General features: G+C 53.3%; 1 protein-coding gene across 1 annotated transcript in view; it reads left to right on the top strand.

The window, feature by feature from the left end:
• The first annotated feature begins 5,777 nt into the window (after positions 1 to 5,777).
• Positions 5,778 to 15,844, top strand: part of CNIH3 (cornichon family AMPA receptor auxiliary protein 3) — a 91,266-nt gene continuing 81,199 nt past the window's right edge. Inside the window, exon 1 of the mRNA XM_059414048.1 lies at positions 5,778 to 6,561. Coding sequence (XP_059270031.1) covers positions 6,481 to 6,561 — 81 coding nt within the window. The 5' untranslated portion in view covers positions 5,778 to 6,480. The remainder of the gene's footprint in view (positions 6,562 to 15,844) is intronic.

Raw genomic sequence — 15,844 nt, 5'->3', positions numbered from 1 at the left:
GCTTCCTCCTCTCTCTCTGCCTGTCTCTCTGCCTACTTGTGATCTCTCTCTGTCAAATAAATAAATAAAATCTTTTAAAAAATGCTCAAATTATTATGAAGTGTTGAATTATTTTGTCATAATTTCATGTATTATGTGATTTTGTAGTAATTGTTGTGAGTGTGGGAGCTGGGAGTGTGGGAGAAGGGGCTCTGGACTGTGATTCACTGCCAGTATCACTCCTCGTTCTCCGCAGACTCGGAAGATAGAGGTGGAACATATTTAAGTGAACAGTAACAAACGGATCCACATTTCATTTTCTTTCACTGGTTCACCTTTAATATTCTATAGGTAAATTCTGAAATGCAGACATACGGGAACACTGCATTTAGCCCTTGCACAGACGTAGTGACTGTTGGAGTCGGTGGCAGGTGAGGGCCAGGGAGAGCTCTGGGAGTCAAGAGTCGGTGCACCCTGGGACACACGAGCCTGTCTTGGTGTGCTCACCACGGGCCCCTGTCACAGCTTCTGACAGTTGGTGAAACATTCGACGGATGAGTTTCACTTAGAACTTCATTATTTATTAGTTTTCCCATCCACAACCATAACCGTTATGCTATTTACCAATCAGAACAGAAACTTTCAAGACAACCAGACCATCCCTGCTGCAGTTATACTAGTGAATTTTGGCTGAATACAACTGCGAGGTGGAAAGTGGAAGATCTCAGAAGTCAAAGATCTTTCCAGTTCTGGAGAGATTCTGGGAGATGCCCCTCTGGGGTGAGACGAGAGGGGAGAATGACTCTGCCAATGACCAGGAGGAGGTGGGGAGCAAAGTCTTGTAGACGGGAAGGAGGCTGAAGTTGGGGTTCTGGAAGAGAGGAGACCCCTCTATGCTGTTTGACCCCCATGACTCGGGGAGGAGGCAAGACCTCACAGACACAGCTGTGTGGTGCCCAGGAAGGGTGCACCTGGGCACAAGGGCTCCCAGCACTCCAGCTAGGAGGGAGCAGAAGGCCAGAGGTCAGAGGACCCGGGGCCAGGCCAGTTGGGATGGCAGCAGGAAGCAGGGTGGGCAGATGAGCAGTGGCAGAGAGAGGATCTGCCCAGTGTTTGGTGGAGGGAAGCCCCCTAGATCTCATGGGGAGCCCTGGCGAACGTGATACTGAATTCCTTGCTAGTCAAGTGGGAAGAGGACACACAGTTAGATTTCAGTTGTTTTAAAGAAAATGGAGAGGGGATTGATCCGGTACTCTCAAATCTGTAATTCAGAGTTAGCTCGTCCACGCAAGTGCACATGTGCCACGCAAGTGGGCATGGTCCAGAGTCAGACAAGCCAGCCCACAGAGATGGAGGCCCGCACAGCAACAGACAGGGGCTTCCTGAATACGGTCACTGTGCTCCGCATGGAGCTCTCAATGGCAGACATTGGTGTTGGATAAATTACATGAAAGAAAACGGTTAAAAAACCCTAAGGGTGAGAGGTGCCTTGAGGGAAAATCTTTACATTCTGGATGGAACAAACGAGACCCAAATACAATCTGGGTCAACCAGGAAGCACGTGTGGCACACATTGGCAGTTGTGGAAGTGAGTGATAGCGGAGGAGCGCGTTCACTCTACCCCTTTGTCTACCTCTCTACACATTTGAAAAAATTTTTAAATATTTTATTCATTTAGAGAGTGTGCACACAAGTTGGGGAGGGGCAAAGGGAGAGGGAGAAGCAGACTCCCCACTGAACACGGAACTGAGGGTTCATCCAAGGACCCTGAGATGATGACCTGAGCCGAAATCAAGAGTTGGACTGACTGAGCCACCCAGGCGCCCCTACACTGGAAAGTTTTATGAGAGAAAATCCCACAAATGGGTAGGGAAGAAATGTGAACATCCAAAAGGCCACCCAAAACCTTTTTTTCTTTGCCTTACTATTTGATAAAGGCCAGAATGAGAAAAAGACTCATCTCAGACTCACTTGCAATAAGGGATGGCAGCTGAGTGTCCGAATTCTGGCCAATCAAATGGAAGAGATCCTTCAGGAGGATTTCCATACTTTCCAAAAAAACATGCCTTCGTAGGCTGAAATTTTTTGGCTCTTTTCTTTTGTCCTGCCCACAACATGGATGGAGATGCAGCAACCTTTTTGTGACCATGAGAACCAAATCCATGTGCTAAGCATAGTAAGTCAGGAAGGTAAAAGGAGTTGGGGACAGTAATGGTGTCAAGGAGCTGCTATATCAGCCCTGAACTGATTATCTGATTTCCTCTTGCATCAGGAAAACATCCACCCCCCAATATTAAACCATGGTATCGGTTAAGAATTGTGACGGGGCACCTGGGTGGCTCAGTGGGTTAAGCGGCTGCCTTTGGCTCAGGTCATGATCTCAGGGTCCTGGGATCGAGCCCCACATTGGGCTCTCTGATCAGCGGGGAGCCTGCTTCCTCCTCTCTCTCTACCTGCCTCTCTGCCTACTTGTGATCTCTCTCTCTCTGTCAAATAAATATATAAAATCTTAAAAAAAAAAAAAGAATTGTGTTTACCTCTAAGAGAACTCCTTACTCTCGAGCCTTAAAAAAAGTCAGAGGTTTTATTGTCTCACATTGTTAGAAGCCAGAGAATAGGAAATTCAGGGCTGGTTTGGTGGCTTTGTCATGTTGTCAATGGTACTTCCTCCATCTTTTTAGCTTTTCCATTCTTAATGTGTTGATTTCTTCCTCATTGTCACAATATGGCTTCTGTACCTCCCTATATCATATCTGCATTCCAGGCAAAGAAAAGTGTATATCTCCTGAGCTCAAACAGTGTCAAATGGCTGCTTGTGGCTACATGGTGGTTAGGAAAAAAAAAATAATAAAGCAATTTCCTTTCAATGTCTACAGTTGGTGAAACAATGTAGGTTGCTCTCTCAACATCCTTTCCTCAATACTTTTTCTCCTGCCTTCCTCTACTATGTCACGGGCAGTTCTTCTCCTCCTTCCTCTTCCAGCCCTCCCTTGTGAAGGAGTTATTTATAACCTCACCAATGAGGCTGGGAATCTTTCAAGTCCCTGACAGTTCTCACCACCACTAAATAACATTTGTTGAATTAATAAACTGTAACTACGTGCGGTTCTTATTTTCTGAGATTCTACTACCCCAGATAATTCTGCAGTTGAAGACACAAGATAAAGTAGGGCTGGGGAAAGCTCAAGAAAAACAGAGGCTAAAGTATGTATGGAACTTTGAAAGTCAGAGTGGTAGGATAATGGATTCAATTTTTGTTTGCTTGATATTTTATTTTGATGTAGACACTCCTGATTCCAGCAATGCTGAGCTAGGTCATTCAGACCAATCCTCCCACTAAAAACAATTTAAAAAGCTGAATAAAGTCTAAAAACATCTTCTGAAAAGCACCAAAGACTTAACCCAGAGAGTAGGAATTACTGTGGCCAAATTCTGAGGGTGGGCGAGATCCAGAGCCGTTGACCTAGCACTGGGAGACAGTTTTGCCCCTGGGCAAAAGATCAGCATTTGCTAATCTGGAGGAAGGGTAGGAAGGAGTCTGAATTAGGATTTTAGTGCTTTGTAGGGCTTTGGGGCAAAAGCCAAGTTCCAAGGGCTACGAGGGTTTGAGGCTTGATAACCACCTGCTTTGGCCGGATATCTAAAAGGATCACTCCTCGTGAATAAGGGTGAATTGAGAAAACCAGCCCTGAAACAGACGACGGTCTTCTGGTTACCCTAGAAAATCTCAAACCCTGCATTTGGAGCAAGAAAATTCTAGAATGTTCGTGTCCCCCACTTACCTGGCAAAAGATGTAGAAAATCCTCCGTGGGGAAAGAGGACATCATCTTAGTCCTCGAATTTCTGCAAAGAACTTAAAAAAAAAAAAACAAAAAAAACAAAAAACCAAAAAACCAAACCTGCTTGACACACAATAAAAACCTTGTGGATATCAGAGGAGCGAGGACTCCACAAGCATGAGCCCCCAGAAGCAAAAGACAATAGATCAAACCCGATGGAACTCAAAATACTGCAACGATCACATCTCCCTGTGATATTTTCTTACTGTTTTGGTGGCACATAACTTGTATGGTATAATTACAACCTTAGTAACTGATATAAAGGAATGGTTGATATACAATGAAAAGCAAACAGAGCTAGAAGGCAGCACAGCCCCATGGTGTCGATGGTGTCTGAGAGCGGCCAACTCCGGTGCCCGTTTTATCCTTTTTCATTTCCGTATTTTCTAAATTTTCTTGAACGAGAATTTATACTAGAAGACATACAAGTAAAAGAGAAAGTGATAAAGAGTGTAGCCCAGAGTGGGGCTGGATTCACAGGTGCAAAACATCCTCAGTTGCCCAAGGTCCTGTGGCCAGAAGGGCCTCATACTTGGATGAATGCTCTGCTGCTTCTATCTTGAGATTCTTAAGAATTTTGAACATTTTGTACTTGGCCTCCCCAGTCCTGCATAGCCCTCACCCAGAGGCATTTGAATGCTGATCGGTGGACCCTCTGTCAACAGCCACTGGGCTGGTCTGTTTTCTGTACTTCCCACTGAAAGGTGTCTAGTTTCTGAGTTGAAGGTGTGCCCACACAGCTGCAAGAACACGGAGGTATGGAGGAAAGCCCCCTGGGGCAGGAGCATGCAGGTCTCATCCTCGCTCTGTCCTGATGAGTCTAGGACTAGCTCTCTCTAAGTCCTTCCGTTTATCTCCAGAGCCACTGGAGTCATAACTGTGCATGGCGATGAACACACCCGGCTCAGAATTGATCAACAACTATTTATTTAGCATGCACTCTGCAAGACAGCAGGAGCTCCGAGACCCACTCTCACCATGTGCTGAAATGACTGGAAATCGCTTACAAAGGAAACATGGCACGTTTCCAAGATGCTGGGCCACTGGGGCAAAGTGTGTAGACTATAACTCTCCGCATAGGGAACGTGTAGCCAGACCCAGCCCCCACCCAGGTTCTTTCCTTATGTTTCCATTTAAACCCTTGACATAGACTGGAGTAGGCGTAGCCACTTTTTTATTTTTCAGATAAGAAAACCGAGGTTTAAAGAGGTTATAAGGGGCGCCTGGGTGACTCAGTGGGTTAAGCCTCTGCCTTCGGCTCAGGTCATGATCTCAGGGTCCTGGGATCGAGTCCTGCATCGGGCTCTCTGCTCAGCAGGGAGTCTGCTTCCCCCTCTCTCTCTCTGACTGCCTCTCTGCCTACTTGTGGTCTCTCTCTCTATGTCAAATAAAGAAATAAAAAATCTTAAAAAAAAGAGGTTAAGAAACTTTCACGAAAGGGTCCGACTCCAAAAGCGTATGCTCTGGACAGTTCCACTGGACCTACACCAATAATAGTCAACGTGGCTGCCTTTCAGCCCAGACAGGGTCTGGGTCTCCCAACCGCAAGTCAGATAGCGGGGTGAGGGGGCGCTCCGAGGGAAAACCGCCCCTGGGGGACTTTGCAGGGGCTGGGGCAGCGCGGCCAACGCGGCCCCACGTGAAGGGCACTACAGGAGCAGTGTTGGGTCCCAAGGGTTCGTCCCGCGTCCCCAGCCACACAGGGCCGGCCCACTCGGGCGACGCTGCGAGCACCGGCGGCGGCGGCCGCGGCGGGGCGCGAGTACGCACGGTCCCCTCCCGCAGCTCCCACCTCCTCAGACGCACGTGTTCCGAGTCCCCGCCCGCGCCGCCTGCCGCAGGTGTCCTGGGAGAGGCGGACGCGCACAGCGCGGACGCCCCCGCCATAGATCCGCGGGCGGGGTCGGGGGGGGGGCGGCGCTCGCAGCAGCGGGAGCCCGGGGCCGAGGTACAGGCGGCGGCGGCGGCGGCAGCAGCAGGTGGAGCGAGCTCGGAGGCGGGCGCGGCTCCCGGCCTGAAACCCGCCGCTGCGGCCCCCGGGGAGCAGGCAGGCCCGCGGGGCCCGGAGCCCTGTGCGCCCGGTCCAGCCTGGTTGCCGGGAAGGTCAGGTCGCCGCGCGGGACTCCCGCGCCTGCGACCCCCGCAAGACCTGTGCTCGCGGGAGGGAGCGCCGGCGGCTCTGGGATCTGGGAGGAGCTCGCGGGGCGGCGCGGGAGGGTCCCGGGTGGCGCTCCCGCCTCTCCTCGGACTCGGGCGCGGGAAGCCGCGGCTCTTCGGGCGCTGGAGCTGGTCGCGCGGCCCTCGCCGGGTTTGCCTTGGAGGCTCTCTGGCTGCACTGGTCTGCACGAGTTCTCTACTGACTGCTTTCCTCGATTTGGAGACTGTTCCCGCCAGCGACGCCGGAGCACCGGGCCGTGAGTCCGAGGGCGGGCGGACTGGCGTCCCCCTCCCCCCCCGCCGCAGCGTCGGGATCCCGGCGCTGACCGCCGCCCCTGACCCTCGAGGCTCCCCTGCTGGCCTGCCTCCTCCGAGCCTCCGGCCTCGACGCAAGGGACCTACCCTGCCCCTCTAGGAGGGAGGGCGGTCCTCAAGTGGCGCTGGCCTCCGAGGACCTTCTTGGTGTGCGGCGGGACTGGGGTGTGCTCGGCCCCGCCGCTGGCCATGGCCTTCACTTTCGCTGCTTTCTGCTACATGCTGTCCCTGGTGCTGTGCGCCGCGCTCATCTTCTTCGCCATCTGGCACGTGAGTAACCGGCAGCGGCTTCGCTCTTTCTTTTAGCCCCGTTCCTCCCTTCCTTCCCCGCTTTCTCTGAAGTACACCTGACCGTGGAGCTAGGGGCGGACGGCGCCAGCCGCCGCGCACCTACAGGATGGACCCTCGGCCGGTCCGGTCCCGGGTCAGGGGGACAGTTAGGGGCATCCCGAATCCGCGGCGCGCGCGCCCTTGGTACCTGGCTGCTGGCGGGGGGCGGAGGGAGCTCTGGTTCCCTGGCGAGGCCCCAGTGCTGGGCCCGCGGCACGCGGCGGCGCCCCCGCCTACCCTGCTTCTTCCTACCCGGGGGAGCGAAGGAGCGGCGCCGCTGCCGTCCCGGCAATTAGTCGAGTAACTGTAACAATTAAACATTGAAAATGTCAGCGTCTGCGGTGGGTTGCGTTTAGACACGTTTGGAGACAAAACGGAGACACCACAGGAGCGCCGTTGGAGAGGGCGCGTAGTGAGCGGGGCCTGGAGGAGACGGGACCAGCGGCGGGGATCGCCTGTCCCGTGGGGGGGAAGCCCCGGCGGGCCACGAGTTTCCCCCTCCTCCGCTGTCCCCGGGCCCAGCCACAAAGTCGCTGCAAGGCCCCGCGCAGGTGGCAGACTCCCCGCTCCAGCGTCCCGCCGTCCTTCCCGGGCTGCGCCCGGCTGGGAGCGGTGGAGGTGGGCCCGGGTTCTGCAGGTGCAGTGGGGGTCTAGGACGTGCAGCACTTCTGCATAAGGGGAGGGGGAGGCCGCAGTACAGATCGGTGCCACACTTGGCAAGCGCTCCCAGGGGCCCCTTCTCTGAGGGCCCCTTTCCCTCGCCAGCGGGGAGCTGGTGGGTAGAAGAACAGCGGAAGTCTGGAGTTCCAGACTGAGCCCGCAGATTGCAACCTCACCGACCTGCGAGTCTGGGGGTGGACAGGGACCCTGGCAGGGTTCCTGGAGGCTGGTCTCTGTCTCGGACCAGCCTTCCAGAGCTCGTGTGCAGGGGCAGTTGCCCCACGGGAAGAGCTGCAGGCTGGGTGGGATGCTGGTGTTTCCTGGGGCAATTTCTGGAGTGAGAGGATTTATCTCAAGAACGAACTAAGCTAGAGCAGGTCCTGTTACAGGGCTTCCCAGGAGTGAGGAAAAGGAACAGGTTAACACTTCCTTTCACATCCCCAAAGCGAGAGTTGACCTAGGTGGTCCCCAGGCTTCCTCTTGCATCTAGATTGTGCAAGTCTGTGAATCAGTTGGTTTAGGAAGGTGGAGGAGCGTTGGAGAAGAAATTCAGACACAGGAATTTCTGGGCTGATCAAAAAATCAGGCGGTGAAAGTGATGGGATTTTGTGGTCTCTCCTCTGTCCCCGGATTCTGGGTCTAATTCTTTTTGCAGAAAGGAGCCTAGGGGTTGTTGACATTGTTAAGGGAGAATGAAACTCTACCTAATTTAGAATAAATAGGGGTGCAGAACAGATCACACCCAAACAGTGCGGCACGTACCTGCCTGTGTGTTTCAGTGGAGCTTTCTGTGTTTCCCCGGATCTGGGGAGTTATTTGGATTCCAGAAGGCTAACAACTCCCTTTTCGGCAATACTTCAGCTGCTGTTTCTTTATGTTTTTGTCTTGGCCAGAGGGTGGCGGGTAGCCGTGAGCTCCATCAAACTGTCAGCCCCAGGAGCAGAGCAGGTAACCAGCAAGAAGAATTTCCTCTCCCTCAGGGGAAGATAATAAATAATTCAAGAGCAGATTAATTAAGTGGATGGTGTGTGCAGCTGGTTGACCTGTGAATCGAAGCTGGCCGGTGGGGTGATTCCCCTCAGCCTCCGTTCAGGTTTCAGGCGCGCACCCCCTTGTCCGGGGAATAGTTCGAATGCTGGCGGGTCCTGACCAGCTTCCCAGTGGGAGTGTCGTGTCAAGATTCCAGTTTCTGATAATAAAAAGAACCTGTGCTCTTTGAATTCCGATTATGAAGAGCGTGGCCAAGTCTCCAGCTCCTGTTCTTTCCTGTATATTTCCCTTCCCGCTGCCTCGGAATCAAACAGCCCAGAGCCTCCCCATGTTGATTTGGCTCCCAAGCATTGAAAGGGGAAATCGATGCACATGTGGTGTGTGTGGGTGTTGCCAATAGGGTGGTAATTACTTCCATGAAAGTTTAGGCTGTGCGTTTGCTTTGCTGGCTTCTTATCTTCCTTGTATATTTTTTTGATCTGATAAGCCATATCGATTGCTTAGCTTATTGTAACATCCCCAGAGAATACAAGGTGCACTTAGCAATATACTACAGTTCAAAATCCTGCCAGTCGCTGTGTGTTGGTTCTAAGACAGGAAGACGGCACCTTTTTCTTACTTAATGATACACGCCTTCCTAGAGGGAATGATAGTAGCTACCACTTAAGGACCGAGTCCCACCAGCCAGTTCTAGGCACTCAGTGAGGACCTGTCACATGTCCCTCTAGGTGTTTACTTCCCCTGGAGGCCCAGGGGAAAGGGGGTTGTGGCCATATCCACATTGCTTTCAGGTCTTGTGTTTTACTTTGAAAATTTATTTGCATCTGTTTTCAAATGAAAGGAATTTGAATGGCAGATTAATTTTTTAATCAACCACTATTTGCCACATTTGGAACATTCAGAATAAAAGTGAGGGTGTGATTTTCTTTTGGGGTGTGTGTGTGTGTGTGTGTGTGTGTGTGTGTGTGTGGCTGTGCATGCCTTCAGGCACATGGTTTCTGCTCCTGGAAGTCCTTCATTCTTCACAGCTGGCATTTTATAGATCCAGGGAACTGTGGATCAGAGAGGTCATGAAACTTGCCCGAGGTTGCACAGCTGGTGTGTGCTGGAGCTGGGATTTGAGCCGCACCTGAGCCTGGTGTGCCCATGTCGTCTTTCTAACTCAAGTCACTATCTTTGGCTTGTTTAACTTTGATAATAGTAGCTAATGTTTTTACACAGTGGATTACCTTTCTGTATAAATGAAATATTTGGGTCCAGAATTTCTGATTGGAGTTACAACAACAGAAACGACTGACACATTATATATCCTTTGAAAAAAGAGGAGATCCTATTTCAGTCTTTAAAAATCTAGTATTTCTGCTTATAAAATGATACAGGTTCCTTGCTGAAAAATTTGAACATACATATATGGAACAAAGTCACCATTAATCATGTTCTCCAGAAAAGATTTGGGGGTTTCTTCTTTCAAACATTACATATCCATGTATCTTAAAAAATTGCATATGGGGGCACCTGGGTGGCTCAGTGGGTTAAGCCTCTGCTTTCGGCTCAGGTCATGATCTCAGGGTCCTGGGATCGAGCCCCAAATCAGGCTCTCCGCTCAGTGGGGAGCCTGCTTCCCCCTCTCTCTCTGCCTGCCTCTCTGCCTACTTGTGATCTCTCTCTCTCTGTGTCAAATGAATAAATTAAAAAAAAATTGCATATGGATGTTTAGGAGGAAGCAAGGTGTTCTGAAGAGTTTCAAATGTGAAGTGATTTCTCTTTCCAGACAATGTAAAATGAACAGTGTTTACTGACAAAAGCACACTCAGCTCTGCCTTGGCCTTTTGCAGGCGGTCGCATTTATATAAATATAGATGAAACCATTCTTGGATCAAAGACCCATTTCAGATTTCTAGCTTTCAAAGTTTTTTTTTTTTTTTTCATTTGTTATTTAAATACACAGAGTCACTTGTAAGGCCTCTGAATTTTTACAAGATACAAATAAAATGAATTCCTGATAATATTTCTTTGGACTCCGGGCAGCATTTTGCTGTGGGAGGGCCTGCAGGGGCCCCAGCAGATGATAACAGCACGTACTGACGAGACGCAGTTTTGCTGGGCAGGACAGTGTCCTGGTGGAGCCCCGCGGCCAGTCTCAGCCTGCCGCAGATCCTGCCCTGGGGACCTGGTGCCCCTCCCAGTCTCTCTTTTAAATCTGGAGAAAGGACGTAGTTGATGTGATGTGGTGGGCTGCCTGGGGTTGGACTAGCCTGGCTTTGGAGGACTCCACTTTGGTCTGCTCAGCAGGCGGAGCTGAGAGGTCAGCGACGCTCCCTTCTGCCTCGGACGGCCCGTGCCTTCTGGCATCTCTATGCCCGATGTGGGGTGCGGAAGGAAGCTCCCCCTTATCGGGGTCCCCCTAGTTCTCTAGAGCTGAAGGGCACTGCTGGGCTTGTGCAAGGGGCTCAGCAAATACCCCGCGGATGATTTCTTGTTCTCTTCTGGCTGACATGGTGACTCATTTCTGAATTGGCTTCTGGCTACTTCTCTGGGACTGTTCCCTGGGTGGTTTGAGCACATGCATTTTCTGCAGTAGCCTGGCCTTTTGGAACCATGGAATCTGTTGCTTTTACAACAGAAGACTGGCCACGAGCAGGGGTGTGAGGGCCCATCTCGAACCTAGCGGTTCTCTTGTGGGGCATAGCCTGGGGACGAGTGCTGGCTGTTCCCGGAGAGCGTGCCTTCAGTAGAGGGTGACATCAGTGCTGCCTCGTGTCCCCTGGCTGTTGACGGCCTCCAGCCTCTGGTTTGTCCTCTGCCCCCACTCAGGCTGGAGAGAGGAAGGAGGGTGTAGAATTCAAGGAGGCACCGGGCCCTATCCCCACTGCTTGGTGAAGTTCGGGGCCTGGTTGGGTGGGATGTTGTGGGCGGGGGGGCACTGTGACATTTGACTTTGAGGTCAGCGTTCCTGAACAGACAGTAAAGGCAGAGACTGTTGGGAAGCCTTTGCCAGGTAACGCCTGAAGCCAGCTGGGCAGAGTCCCCTCCTGAATCACGAGGACTGGTGACCTGGCTTCACTCCTGTCCAGCAACTGTACCCCTGCCCGTGGCTCTGCACAGGGGTCTCCCCTACGCTCGCCTTCTGCTGCTCCCCCTCCCAGTATGTCAGCAAACCAGTTCCCCTGGCACCCCGCTCCCCTGGAAATGTGCTGGGCAGTTAGAGCCCTTGCCAGCTCTCCCTGGGATGTCGTTCTGCCTCTGTCGGCCACTCCCCTAGGGTCCTGCCAGGCCCCGGCATCTGTCACAGTCATGGGCCTCCTCTGTGTCTCCCACCTTTCTGGGGCAGGGGGCAGGGCCCTCCACATTCTGTTGTTTGGTCGAGGCCCTGTGTGACCAGGACCGTTTCCTGTGTTCTACCCTGTGCCCCCGGACCTCACCGACCTCCAGCCAACTCTCACCATGGCTCTTGGTCCCTTGTGCCCACGGTCCCCTAGGAAACCACTCGGCCCCTGTCTGCCGTCTGCTTGTGCCCAGGGCTGCTGGTGCGGGTGATATATGGCTCAGTCCTGGACCTCCAGCAGGCTCCTGGCCGGTTCTTTCAGCTCTTGTGATGCTGTTCCAGATCCTTGGCATTTTCCCAGAGCCCCCAAAGCCCCATACCCTCTCCCAGACTTCAATTCCAGTTGACAGAGAAGGTGGGGTTACTGGCAGGGACACCTGGGCACCTGGCCCATCCCCAAGCTGCTGAGTCTGCCAGCACCGGTCTCCTTCCCTCTTGGACTCAGAAGCGTCTCTCCTGTCGGGAGGCCAGCCCCTCCCCTGTGGGCTCCCCGGGGACATCACCCATCATGGCCCCCAGCTCCTGTGTCCTCAGCTGCTGCCCTCCGCTGGTCCATCCTTGGTGTCCCTGAACTCACGGGCCAGCTGCTTTGTGCTGGGCCCTCCCGATGCTGCTGGTCTCTTCCTTTGCAGACTGGTTTTTGCCTCCCTGTTCCCTCTTTATTCTTGTAGCAAATGTTCAGAAAAGCACCAAGACTGAGAAGCCTTCTGCTCCCGCCATCCAGAATCAGCAAATGTTAGCATTTTGCCACTTGAGTGTCTTAACCACCTTATTTAAGGCAATGTGTTTTCCGTTGGCTCCGCCTCGCGTCCCGCCTATTCTTGGCTCTGCTCTCGCAAAAGCTCTGGTGGCCAGTCTCCCAGTGCCATTCAGGGCTCCACTGTGGCCTGTCCATGGCCTTGGGCTCCAGTGGCCAGTCTCCCAGTGCCATTCAGGGCTCCACTGTGGCTTGTCCATGGCCTTGGGCTCAGGTGACCAGTCTCCCAATGCCATACAGGAGTCCTCCGTGGTGTGTCCATGGCCTCGAGGTACTGGCCCACATCCTCCTTGTGGCTCTTCCTCCCTTGCCCCCATCCCAAAGTGCCAGTGCCCTTGACCCTGTAGATCGTGTATGCGGCTATCTGCCCCACAGTCTGGTTCGTGCCCTCCTCCACCCCAGTGATTGCCTGCAGTGCCCATTAGTCCATTAGTGTCGCCTCTGGCTGCCCCATGTACACCTGGCCCAGGCCTTCTCCTGCCCTTTCTCAGGATGCACGCCCCTTCTGGAGCAGCACCCTTGGTTAAATCTCACCGGAATGACTTCCCTGCCCCAGCTTCTAGGAGAGAACTTTTGAGCTCCTCATGTCATCCTCATACTAAACACTTTTTCTGGCTGCTAGGGCCTGCAGGGTCTGGGCCTAGGTCATGCTTTGACCACTTGGCTTCAATGTTCCCGACATTCTCAGCTTCTTGTAGTTCCTAGCACGGGCTGTCCTGTAGCTCAGCAGAGCTCAGTGGCTCTGCCCCGTCCCAGCCTCTGTCCTCAGCAATGCCTGGCTGTCTTGGTCCCTGACCCCGCCATGCTGGTACCCTGGTCTGAGCCCCTCTGTTGCACTCGTCCCCAGGGATTGCTTTGGATTATTAGCCCTTCTGGGGCAGGAACTACCACCCTCACTTGTAGCCTGAGGTGCCCCTCACCCTCCACAGAAGTGTCTCTATGGTCAGAGCCCAGGGAGGGTAAAAGACACAAATCCAGGATCTGGATGATTGCCTGCACCAGCCAAGGTCCGCAGACTCTTCCTCAGTGAATGGTTTCCCCGATTTATCTGGTTATAGCAGTCATCTGGGTGCTTATTAAAAGTGCACTCATGGAGCCTGGCCGGGTGGTAGGAGCACATCTAAGCTCAGCCCGGCATCCCTGGAGTGGGGGAGACACTCGACGGGGCATCCAAGTCTGGAGGGCCACTCTGGGCTAGGATTCTGAACAGGAGAGGTGAGGAGGGAGGGAGCCATTGGAGTGGGTTGTCAGATAGACAGGATGATGTTGGCTGGGATGATTTATGCATGCAGACAGCAGCCCCACAGCGTCTGGGGACACCAATTTTTGACCAGCGGTGATGGTGAGATGCGCCATCCTCCTCCTTCCTGTGACGCCCGGGTGCAGACAGTCCCCTTGCAGCTTAGATAAGGCGGATCTGAGGTTCTAGCCTGATGTCTCTGCCGTTTGGATTCCTGCTGAGATGCTGGTCTTCTGGTGGAGGGAGGTTGTCAGAAAGGGACAGGGGCTGTGTCCATTTAAAGAGGCTGAGTGTATTCTGCTCCAGCCCTGAGGCCGTGCATAGGACCTGTGCACCCAGCTCTGCCGGACGGGAAGTGGTTAGTATCTGGGATTGCTCGCAGCCAGGACCCCTGTGTCCTAACATGGGGAACCGAGACTTTCTAGAACATCTTTTATCAGCTCTTGGAGTCTGATTAATTCCCATAAAGGTTACTGAAAGCTCCAAGTGCACAATTAAATCCTGAATTGGTCTCTGAATACCAATCTGGAACCTAACAATGAGGCTGGTGAATATTTTTAATGTGACATAGAAGTGGCAAAGCGCGAGACATTCTTGCATGCTGAATAAAATAAAGCCTGAGCGAAAACCACCGAAAACCACTGCAAAAGATACAGAAATCAAGATGAAGCTGGGAGACGTTAATGAAGTTTCTGACATTTCTGACATTCAAGCCAGGCCAACGCCGCAGTCTCCCAGGAGCACTAGCAGCCGGTGGGCATGCACAGCTGTCGAGGGGATGGCTTGGCACCGCGGGCCCTGGCACCCCCTCAGATGGGCCTCTGAGAACAGGGCCTCCCATCACCGACTGACCCCCAGGCCGTGCTTGCAAGGGAGGTGTGCGGCTGTCTCTCTCCAGGATCTTTGAGCCTCCATCTTCCCAAAACTGGCACAGGGCCCCAGTCCGGGGTACAGAGCTGGGCAGGGTGGCCCTGTCCCCTGCCCTCATGAAACTATTTGGCCCAGACTCAGCCTGCCTGGTCAGGCTCCCCCAGTTTCTGTGGTTCTGGCCCATGGCTGGCCTTTCTCCACGTCGGCCTGGCTGCCCAACTGGTGGTTTCTCCTTTAGGCACTGCTCTGCTCCTCTCATGTTTTAACTTCATTTTTTTTTTTTTTTATTGTAGCAAAATAGATGTCACATAGAATTGACTATTTTCCAACCATGTTTAAGGGGACATCTCAGCGGCATTAAGTGTGTTCACGTCATTCCGCCACCATCCCTACTGTCCACTTCTAGAACTTTCTCATTCTCTCACCCTGTCCCCATGAAACACTGACCCCCACCCTCAGGCTCCTCAGCCCTGGCGCCCCCGTCACGCCATCATCCTGCCTGTCATCTTTGGACGTGGCTGCTCTCGGTGCCTTGTACAAGTGAGTCCTGTCCGTCCATCTGGCTGCCTGGCTCAGGAGCACGGTGCCCTGGAGACTCCTCCATGTGGGGGCAGGTGCCGTCTTGTTCCTTCTTGCGGTCGGAAAGCATCCCGTTGTCTTCCGATTTGCTCATCCCTTCCTCCGCTGGGTCCACCTGTGCTCTTTCTGTGAGCAGGTGGCCGGGGGTCTCTGATGCTCCATTTTCCCTGCTTCTGCATGCATACCCAGAAGCGGAGACCTGGGGTCCGTGGGGATTCTCTTTACTTTCTGTGGTTCCCCTACTTCCACGGGCAGACCTCTCTCAGTCCTCAGCCTTGGTTGCGTGGGCTCTGGGCCCCGTCTTGACCTCTGGCCCCTGCCAGTGGCCTCTGTCTGCCTTCTTCCGGGACCGATGACAGCTACGACTGCCCCGGTGAACTCATGGGCTGAAATGCCCACTCCGTTTTGTTACGTTACTCTGGAGCCCTCAAGTCTTCTAGGCGAGTTGGTGAAAGACTATCTTTTCAAGTCTCAGCTTTGGGTCTTCATCCGTCAGAAGTTGTAAGCGGCTCTTGGCTTTGACCGGGGAGAGCGCCCCAGGAGGCTTCCTCAGGAAGACACAACAGTATTTGCCTGAGAATGGGCACACACACCAGAGTGAGGACCCAGGGGATCTGGTGAAAATTTTGTTGTTCAATAAAACCCAACTTGCATTTCTGCTCTCACAAGGGTGGGGGCCACAGAGGCTCGCTTGGCCTTGGTGGCTACCAAGGGTGGAGGGGGAGGCCTGGGGGCTCACCGGGGCCGGGAGGGGCCGGCGCCGGCGGGGGGGGGGGGGGGGGGGGGGGGGGGGGGGGGGGGG

Source organism: Mustela nigripes, chromosome 10, assembly GCF_022355385.1.
Source record: "Mustela nigripes isolate SB6536 chromosome 10, MUSNIG.SB6536, whole genome shotgun sequence".
NCBI classification, from domain to species: Eukaryota; Metazoa; Chordata; class Mammalia; order Carnivora; family Mustelidae; genus Mustela; species Mustela nigripes.
This window is presented reverse-complemented; position numbering and strand designations above follow the sequence as displayed.